This window comes from Helianthus annuus, chromosome 2 (genome assembly GCF_002127325.2).
Source record: "Helianthus annuus cultivar XRQ/B chromosome 2, HanXRQr2.0-SUNRISE, whole genome shotgun sequence".
Taxonomy (NCBI): domain Eukaryota; kingdom Viridiplantae; phylum Streptophyta; class Magnoliopsida; order Asterales; family Asteraceae; genus Helianthus; species Helianthus annuus.
Window position 1 is genome coordinate 83,409,809 of NC_035434.2, and position 9,883 is coordinate 83,419,691.

The 9,883-nt window shown below is 36.1% G+C and overlaps 2 protein-coding genes across 4 annotated transcripts; both read right to left on the reverse strand.

Annotated features, from left to right (window-relative positions):
• Nucleotides 1–815: 815 nt before the first annotated feature.
• Nucleotides 816–4,357, reverse strand: LOC110919518 (hydroxyproline O-galactosyltransferase GALT6). Of its 3 annotated transcripts, XM_022163792.2 has the most exons (8): nucleotides 3,758–3,883; nucleotides 3,382–3,672; nucleotides 2,952–3,187; nucleotides 2,390–2,680; nucleotides 2,161–2,289; nucleotides 1,899–2,072; nucleotides 1,477–1,584; nucleotides 816–1,230 (listed from the first exon to the last, which is right to left on the reverse strand). In XM_022163792.2, exons 2-8 carry the CDS (start codon nucleotides 3,581–3,583, stop codon nucleotides 1,021–1,023), a joined length of 1,350 nt encoding a protein of 449 aa, XP_022019484.1. In that variant the 5' UTR covers nucleotides 3,584–3,672; nucleotides 3,758–3,883; the 3' UTR covers nucleotides 816–1,020. The 3 variants fall into 3 exon arrangements, 2 of the variants coding, with proteins under 2 accessions (XP_022019484.1, XP_022019478.1); XM_022163786.2 differs by having other exon boundaries at nucleotides 3,382–4,341; XR_004885465.1 differs by lacking the exon at nucleotides 816–1,230 and adding an exon at nucleotides 1,687–1,771 and having other exon boundaries at nucleotides 3,382–4,357.
• A 2,591-nt stretch (nucleotides 4,358–6,948) lies between these two features.
• Nucleotides 6,949–8,532, reverse strand: LOC110894059. The gene is made up of 4 exons (XM_022141228.1): nucleotides 8,037–8,532; nucleotides 7,752–7,956; nucleotides 7,165–7,337; nucleotides 6,949–7,055 (listed from the first exon to the last, which is right to left on the reverse strand). The coding sequence occupies exons 1-4, from the start codon at nucleotides 8,530–8,532 to the stop codon at nucleotides 6,949–6,951; spliced, it is 981 nt and encodes a 326-aa protein (XP_021996920.1).
• Between the last annotated feature and the right edge of the window lie 1,351 nt (nucleotides 8,533–9,883).

The window sequence follows — 9,883 nt, forward strand, 5'->3', positions numbered from 1 at the left end:
CATCATACTCAGTAAATCCCATCAATAGCAAAGCTAACGTAGGGTTTGAGGAGGGTAAGATGTAGACAACCTTACCTCTACCCGTTAGGAATAGAGACGCTGCTTCCAGTAAGACCCCCGGCTCAATAGTAGTTTTGCATCAAGCCTTGGACATAAGGCACATAACACTCAACCATTAAGACAAAGGCCAATTAGTGCATGTACTCCCGTGTCTTTCGGCTATCAACGCCACCACATGATGCATGATTAACCATCCCCCTCTTTTAACGTTATTTTCACGAAATTAGTAAAATGACATTAAACTTAGTGCACTTTCACTTTTGCCCCCCCCCCCCAGCGCCCACACATATATACATTATATGCGCATACCGCCCACACATATATACGTTATTTTACATATATGCATTTTGTATATACAGGTTACTAAATCATAAACAGCAATGGTGCGCCACATGCACTTGAAGCAGTGCATTTTGTGCTTCACGCGTCAACTAAAGACTCTATCTATCGTCGTGGGGTATAGTGGCGAAGCTTGAGATTTCCGACAGGGGGTCGAAAACGCATATACCCAAAAATTTCTATACGAAAGCTACATACATAACTAAACGTATGAACTTATGGTTTGATAGCAAGACATCTATTCCCACTGCAAACAATCATGTATTTCATGATAGAACTAATTATGTTGAAGCCTAATCTGTTACCTAATGGACCTTAGGGTTTAGCTTAGTGGCGGTTCCCTTCTCTGTATACAGATAAGGGATGTAAAGTGACATGAAATATACTGCAAGTGATCACTTTGTTTCTCTTACAGATGTAAAGAAGCATATATCTTGCGTTGGAAACTTATCTGCACGTAAAATGTACATGAAACTCATACGACAGTTGTTCTTTAACTCCTCTAAGGTTGTTAAAACACAGGTGATAGATGTCAGAAAAACAAAAGATGTCAAAGGAACTCTGTCGGTCGGTCAGCCGTTTGTACACACAGACGAAGCTAGGAACTGAAAATGGGGGGTGTCATCTCATGTTGCAGCACTCGATACGACCATGAAGCTGTAACTTATTCCACATACACAGCATTTGTCTGGGTGATTGATAATGTGCTGTATATGAATCTTCAATGCACCCAAACTGGCAAAACTTCAAACTATGCACATACTCCACACCTTTAGTCTTGTTGAACTGCTCTACCCACATTCCCATGCTCACATCTTCCATCTTGAACAGCTGTATTATCATAAAATAAACTTACTTAGCATCATGCATTAGGATTCGGGTTATGTTCCAAGTCAAACCAACAACTATAGCTGAAAAGGAAACGGATCAAATGGGCTGCAACTCTGAAAGTTGCCGAAGTGCTACTAAATCAGCTTATTATACTATCATTTGAAACTATATTTTTTGTAATCATGTATAACACACAATTTGTTTTATAATATTTGGACAGGAGCACTTAAAATAACGTAATCAAACCTTCAACTTGTGCTGCTCAAACTCAGAAGCAATGAACTCGGCAATATCAGATGATAGAATGTACCCTGGACCATTTGCATAAGGTGGGTAATCTTCCTCTGGCCATTCCTACAAATATAAAAAGGATTATCTATTTTGTAAAGGGTAATTTAGATATTTTACGAGTAGTCATCAATCCCGGACATATGCGATTAGGGCCGTGTTCATTACTTTAGGTAGAAAGCAATAAACAACTGTGCATGGTGTTGCGAAGATATAGTGAGAGAGAGAAACGGTTATGCGGTTACATAGACACCTGTGGTATTACATTTAAAGAAACATGTAAGTTTCCATGCGGTTCTCAAAAGTCTCTACTTAAACTAGATCCGTACACGGTCCTCTGTATGATTAAAATAAAGTGATGAAAAGAATGATAGATTTACCTCATACGATACAGCCCATTTGCCATATCGCAAGGGTTTATGATAGTAGTTGATATTTCCCAAGTAGAGACTCTTGCCATCGTCTATTTTATTTGCTTCTTTAAGAACCATATCAACTCTTACGAATGTGTCATCGTCACACTTCATGATATACTTAGCAGAAGCTGTACGGACCTAATCCACATTATTCACAACAGAAACTGACAACTTATAAAAAGCAAACAATCTAATTAAAAACCACTTTCTGAAAGCTAATACTGACCCCGTATTCACATATTGCAATAGTTTTTAAAACAACTAGGTCGTAATTATCCATGTATGGCACAATCATGATATCACCAAAGAAATCTGCTTCTTTCTTTAACTCGGCATTGACTTCCTTTCTTGCATGCTGTTGACATGTTGGATTGATTTCAAATGAAATGTGACATATGAGTGAGTAACGGGTCGAATTTGCCACCCCATAAAAAGGAATGAGAACTATTACTTACAAGTGCTACAAAGAAACGAGCAACAGCCCGTGAAGACCTGACAAGATCATACTGCATCCATGACTTGCGGACAGCCATTCGTTCGGCAAAATGGTTTCCTGCTGAAAGAATACCGATAAACAGATCGACAGGAGCATCTGGAAGTGGCGGTGTCTTCCATTTGTTTGACATTTCCAGGGTTCTTTGGGAGTCAAAACTAGGGTGTGTTGAGGGTAATGAACCTGCAAATATGGAATTCACATCAACGTCTCCTTTCAAAGACAAACCTGTGGCATCCTCCAATGCAAATCCCTAAACGCATTAACAACAAAAAAAAAAAAAAAAAACATTAAATGAGTATCTTGTGTCCATTCTTACAAATAATTAATGCGTAAATTATGACTGTAAAAACAAATAGACTCTAGACGACTTTCAACCCTTTTCACTGCCTTTTAGTTATATTTTATTATTTGACCCGTTTGAGATGAAACATAAATCACATAGAGCATTCATAGGTTAAAGTTTTATACAAGATAATGCTATGGATGAAGAAGAATTAAAAAAAAAAAAAAAAAAAACTCACAGTTCGATAAGGAAATGACGTTATGTGTCTACCATCAACATTGACATGATAACCCTCCAAGCCTGCACTTAAAGTAAGCACAAACAGTTTTCCTTGTGCAAAAGGAAAAGGCCAATCATATCTCACCTTCTTTGCTCTACTAATCATCTTGTTTAACCACCACGTCGTTTTTGATTCCTCAGACGTGCTATCATCGTCGTCGCGTTTCCATTTCTCACATTTCACTTGACCATCGACTACAAAACGCCACAAGATCAACAAATCAAAGCTCAAAATCTATTCATGTTATCAAGTTTCAAACTTTATCATATGTAGTTAAAAAGAATCAGGCAACTAAAATCTTGATAAACCAACTAATATTTGGAAAGTAATCAAACTCTATGAAACCATGGAAAACAACACTAAACTCAACTTAAAAACAGAAACTCACCATTCTCTTCATCAATTCTAGAGCTCCATCCTTCGCAACGATGTGCAAGGCCCCATTGCATCCTATAACAAGTATTCATTTCAATGACTGGGGTCCCACTCCAATCCCCCTTCAACCTAGGATTAAAATGAAAGATCCTCGGTGGGTCTTCTCCATCAACTGTTTTCAAACCCTGCAACTCCATCATAAACTGGGAGACCATCAAATTCTCACCCGGTTTCAACAACGAAATCTTCGGGTCTTGCTCAAGATGAGCCGGTCTCGGTTTCCCCACAAGTGTAACATATGATCCTAATGTCATCCCACAAGGAAGCACAATAAGACTCCCCATTTTGTTAAACTCAGACCCTGATAATGTCAGGGCATTAGGGCAAACCTCTCTGGTATGATCACTGATGGGTGACTGAAATTCAAGAAATTGAAGTTGTTCCCAATACTTGTTCCCTACTGAAAATGCTTCCATTGCGGACTTCTGGATGTCTTTTGAGGTGAAATTGAAAGTGGATAAGTCTGGGACTTTGCGGGATGATTTTTGTTGTAATTGGCGTTCAGTGCTGCTGCTGCTGCTGCTATGGGGGATTAGTGATGGAATATCGTCATCTTGTTGAGAGGGTGATTTGAAAGTGAAGGGGAGGATGAGCATACAGAAGAAGGTTAGGGCGATTAGGAATTGAATTCGTCTGAGGGAGATGAACCACTCTGCTTTACTTCTTTTCATGTTGATCAAAATCTGAAAGAGAAGAAGATATTGTATTGTATGGTATGGTAATAATAAATTAAAGGAGATGAAACATGCAGAGGTGAAGTTATAGAGAGACTTGAGGAGGAGGAGGTGGAAGAAGAGCTTTGGCACCACCGCCGGGAATCAAACAGAATTCAACACCTGACGCATGCATAAACCTTTTTTTATATTGCAGCCTTGGCTTTACTTTTTTTCTTTTTCCTTTATTTTATAAAGTTAAGTAAAGAGTTAATTACCCAGATGATGGGTATGTGTGGTTTATAGATAGTTATATTAACTTTTTTTTAATAGGATTAGGTTTTATAGTTTCAAGAGTTAACTGTCATTTTTGTTCCTGTGGTTTGGTTACTTTGGCCATTTCAATCCATTTTCAAAAATGCGCCATTTTCCTCCCTGACGTTCTGGAAAGGTGCCATTTCAGTCCAAAAATCATAACCCAGTTAAGTCGGTTAGTAAATAAGGACTGATTGTATAAATTTGTAACATAAAGGACTGATTGTGTAAATTTGTAACACCACCACCACTAGCCCTGCCACCACCACCACTCCGCTGCCACCACCGTCACCACAGCCACTGCCACCACCACCACCACCGCCACCACAGCCACCACCGCCACCACAGCCACTGCCACCACAGCCACCACAGCCGCTGCACCATCACCACTCCGCTGCCACTACCGCCACCACAGCCACTGCCACCACAACCACCACAGCCGCTGCACCACCGCCACTCCTTCTCTCTCTCTCTCTCCGACTGTAATGATGATTGATGAAGATGAGTTGCAGGTTGTCGGTTTTACAGCGGTGAACGGAGGTGATGACAGAGGTGAACGGTGGTTTACGGTGAAGTGGTGGTGGGTTATGGTGATGGTGCAGCGGTGAGGAGACGATGGAACGTGGTGGTGGGTTATGGTGATGGTGCAGCGGTGAAGTGGTGGTGGGTTATGGTGATGGTGCAGCGGTGAAGTGGTGGTGGGTTATGGTGATGGTGCAGCGGTGAAGTGGTGGTGGGTTATGGTGATGGTACAGCGGTGAAGTGGCAGTGGCTGTGGTGGCGGTGGTGGCTGTGGTGGCGGTGGTGGTGGTGGTGGCAGTGGCTGTGGTGGCGGTGGTGGCGGTGGTGGTGGTGGCAGGGCTAGTGGTGGTGGTGTTACAAATTTACACAATCAGTCCTTTATGTTACAAATTTACACAATCAGTCCTTATTTACTAACCGACTTAACTGGGTTATGATTTTTGGACTGAAATGGCACCTTTCCAGAACGTCGGGGAGGAAAATGGCGCATTTTTGAAAAATGGATTGAAATGGCCAAAGTGACCAAACCACAGGGACGAAAATGGCAGTTAACTCTTTCAATTTTGTAACATCTTTGAATACTAATACCAAAATTATCAATATAATGACTAAAATACCATTCCATTCTTTTTAATTTTATCAATGTAACACCTTTGGTTATTAACACCTAATTTTATTTAAGTTTAAATCAATTTTACAAAATCTATTTTTTTATTTTCATATTTTTAGTATATATCTTAATTAACATAAAATCTATTTATTTTTTATTTTTTATTTATAAATATATATTAAAAAAGTCAGAAAACGTCCGCTCCATTTTTTATTTATTAATAATATTACTAAATAATACTAGATAACTATCTGACTAATATTATGAATATATAAAAACTCTTTAAAATATAAATTAAACAATGAAACAAATGATATAATAAGTATCTATTAAAATCCATAGTAATCTTGAAAACACACGAATATAATATCTGAAAATTAGTTAAATTAATATATCAATATATGTAGCATAATCGAGAAAAAACTGTTTAAAAATAACTACAACTAATTTAATATATTTTGTAGTAAAATCATAAAATGTATAATGTAATCTGATTTGTTTGTTACGATCAATTACTTGGCACATTTTGGGACGGTGTGATTAAACCATGACGTCTCTATTTTATTTGTGTATCTATGTGCTTAGGAAACACTTTAGTTCCGATGAGATACAGTATTTTATTATTATTATTATTATTGGTTTTATATTATTTAATCCCATATATTTAAAATTACAAAAATTAAAACTAAGTTTTATACATTAAACACGTGTAATACACGGATTTTAACCTAATATCTTAATAGTAATTGATTTACACATTACCAACTATTATTATACCTATTGAATTTTTAATTTTAAGATTTTGAGCAACTTCTATCGTGCTAAATTATTTATCATTTCTTAAAAAATTATATATAAATATTTACTTATAAAAAAATAAAAAAATAAATAGATTTTATGTTAATTAAGAGATATAATAAAAAGATGAAAATAAAAAATTGATTTTGTAAAATTGTTTTAAACTTAAATAAAGTTAGGTGTTAGTGCCCAAAGGTGTTACATTAATAAAATTAAAAAGAATGGAAGGGTATTTTAGTCATTATATTGATAATTTTGGTGTTAGTACCCAAAGGTGTTTACAAAATTGAAACCATAAAACCTAAACCTGTTAAAAAAAAGTTAATACCCAAAGGTGAAACTAGCTATAAACCACAGGACCCATCTGTGTAATTAACTCTTAAGTAAAATTATTTTAGAGTAAATTGTGGTTTTAGACTATGTTGTTTAGTGGTTATTGCTATTATTTAAAAAATCCAAATGTTTTACAATTTTAATACCAAGATTTCTATTTTATTACTGTTTTGGTCCACTACACTAACTCCATCCAATTTATAGTTAAATCCTCATAACATGAGAGGCATGCATAGGATATTTTGGTTAACCGTTCAAAATGAAAGTACCAATCCAACAACATACAAATCTACCAATCATCTAGCGAATCCGAATCATCATCATCAAAATCGCCATCACCAACATGAATAACATCATCAACTTGAACCACATTATCTTCTTCATTGAATTCTTGGCCTAAAATTTAAAAAATGACAAATCTAAGTATATATAGTTTTTGAAGTAAAAAACTATGCAAATTTAAAATATCATTTAGTAATCAATTTATCAAAAAGAAAATACTAACCTTCGGATAGTTGTGTTTGTGAATCAAGGTCAATTGGGAGCTCCTCATCGAGCATATTTTCTAAATCATCATAGTTAAACTCGGATTCCTTCTCGTCTTCCACCACCCAAAATTCGTTTTTATCAATGCCTTGGTAATCAACCGGGTCATATGACCTTTTGCTCTCAGTTAGCCTAACAAGTTTAAATGTAAAATCTTTTATTCAATATCAAAAACTAAGAGTTAATTACATAGTTAGTCCCTGTGGTTTGTACAAAATAACATACTTAGGTACTAATAGTTTAAAATCACCTTCTAGGGTATTAACTTTTCATTTTGTAACGTTTGGAGGTATTAACTTCTAGGGTATTAACATAGTTAGTCCCTGTGGTTTGCACAAAATAACATACTTAGGTACTAAATAAATGTGATTTTAAACCTACAAATAACGTTAATACCTCCAAACGTTACAAAATGAAAAGTTAATACCCTAGAATGTGATTTTAAACTATTAGTACGTAAGTATGTACTTTGTGCAAACCACAAGGACTAACTATGTAATTAACTCCAAAAACTAATAATAAGTAAAGTTTGTGCTTGTATCATACCTATTTTGTAGACGTAAGTTGTAATGCACATATACGAGATCACTTAGCCTTTGATGCTCCAAGCGGTTCCTTCTTTTGGTATGAATTCTCTCAAAAACACTCCAATTCCGTTCACATCCGGAAGAGGATGCAGTTTGACTTAAAATTCTTATGGCAAATTTTTGCAACGGCGGTACATCTCCACCGAACGCTTTCCACCACTCATCTAATCATACAATAAACATTAAAATATAATTTTGTTATAATATAAAACTAATATCGTAAATAAACATTAAGTAGACTAACCGGGAGGCTCAAGCTCTACGGAAGACATAACAATAGATCGACCCAAAGTACCTAATATATCCTGAAATTTTGCCAAGTGTGAAATAGTTATTTGCACACTTTGATCTAAACTTGATAACTTCTCAATCATATTAAGCACCCCTACCCATGCCTTTTTCTTTTCTTCACGATTATCTTTTTCATATTGAAATATTGGATTGAGCCAATAAGCTGCTGCATGAAGACTTTTGCGTAACATCTTATCCCAACGAGCATCAATAATATCAACATACCTCTTATAGTTACGTCTTTTCCTTCTAAACAACTCTTTGATTCCTTTCCTTATCATAAGCATACCTTCATAAACGTAACCTAAAGAAGGCTTTTCATCGGAATCACAGATACGCAAAAGTCTCAACATAGGAGTCATCACCTGAACCGTTATAAAACAGTTATCCCAAAACTTCTCATCTAAGATAGTTTGTTTCACATCGCTAGCTTTAGTCACTTTCAACATCTTCTTGAAATCAATAGAGGTTACTGAAGCCTGCAAATCATGCTTATGATCATGTAAACTCTTCAATGCAATGAATGATGTGCCAAACCGGGTAGCCCCATGACGGATAATTTCTGTTCAACCGGGTCCTTTTCTCAACCAATTTAGAGGCCACTTGTGGTTGTAGATGAAAACTGTAATTCGTGATGCAAGTTGTATCAAAGTAGACACATCTTCCATTTCTGAAACATCCATCAAGATCAAATTTATACAGTGAGCCGCACAAGGAGACCAAGAAATCATTGGATATCTATCACATAATAATCTTCCCGCAGCTTTGTAGTTTGCAGCATAATCAGTGACCAAGTGAACAATATTCTTGGAACCAACAATCTCAACAATTTCACTAAACAAATTGCATAAACTTTCATCATTACTCTCAATATCAAAAGCATCAACAGATATGATGAATGAAATTCCCGTTGGACAATAAACCAAAAAAATAATTAGAGCTCTTTGTCTAACGTCTCTCCATCCATCACTCATTATAGTGCAACCTGTTTCGGCCCATTGCTCTCTATAAGAATCAACTATCAGTTTCACAAATTGCTTAGCATCTTTCAACAAATTTACATGAACTTGATGGTAGGAAGATCCCATATATCCATGCCCCATGGAAGCTACTTTACTCATTGCAATTGGAAAAATGGGAGAATTTATAGCATTTATAGGTATGCATACATCATATGTATCATGAACTCTTTCCTTACTTTGCCATACAGATCTAATTGAAGGTTGAGTATGATCATTTATACCTCTTGAGAAATACGATTATGCGTTGTCGGATGTTGAAAAGGCTTTCCTTTTACCAAGACTTTTTGTTTTAGCGTGCTACCCGTCTCAGTCTCTGAAACTGTATTTTTACCTTTTTATGTACTCTCTTCAAACAAAATTTTCATTTGACGCCTTACATCCGCCAGAACCTTTAAACACCCAACTACATTTCCTTTAACTCCAGCAAGGTGTTGTTTCATTCGATTAATGCCCCCTCCCACGAAATGACTTGTTGCAAAATGTACAAATGTGCATCTTTTACCATGTTCATCTTGAGCTTCGGTAACATATTTCCATGTGATATCCGTCTTCGAGTGAACATTTGAGTGGGTGGTCGACTTGGATTGGGGATTAGTTTCCTCTTCTTCTTGTGAATCCATACTCTACAAGATATAAAAAAACATAAAAGGGATTAACATTTATATAACATCACAAAAGAATTTGTTCATTTATGTTACCGTAACATAAACAATTTCTCATTTAAGTACACACAAGCAAATTCCTTTCCCAATTTTACCAAACACAAACCCTATATATG

What these genes read in the sequence shown, in the direction of transcription:
- LOC110919518 (XM_022163786.2), bottom strand. Translation starts at nt 4,099, where the DNA reads ATGAAAAGAAGTAAAGCAGAGTGGTTCATCTCCCTCAGACGAATTCAA. An exon ending in TAGAATTGATGAAGAGAATG is followed by an intron (nt 3,188 to 3,381) that starts GTGAGTTTCTGT and finishes GGCGTTTTGTAG; the next exon opens with TCGATGGTCAAGTGAAATGT. An exon ending in TTGAGCAGCACAAGTTGAAG is followed by an intron (nt 1,231 to 1,476) that starts GTTTGATTACGT and finishes ATGATAATACAG; the next exon opens with CTGTTCAAGATGGAAGATGT.
- LOC110894059 (XM_022141228.1), bottom strand. Translation starts at nt 8,532, where the DNA reads ATGTTGAAAGTGACTAAAGCTAGCGATGTGAAACAAACTATCTTAGAT. An exon ending in CGTAGAGCTTGAGCCTCCCG is followed by an intron (nt 7,957 to 8,036) that starts GTTAGTCTACTT and finishes TTGTATGATTAG; the next exon opens with ATGAGTGGTGGAAAGCGTTC. An exon ending in ACAAACACAACTATCCGAAG is followed by an intron (nt 7,056 to 7,164) that starts GTTAGTATTTTC and finishes TTTAAATTTTAG; the next exon opens with GCCAAGAATTCAATGAAGAA.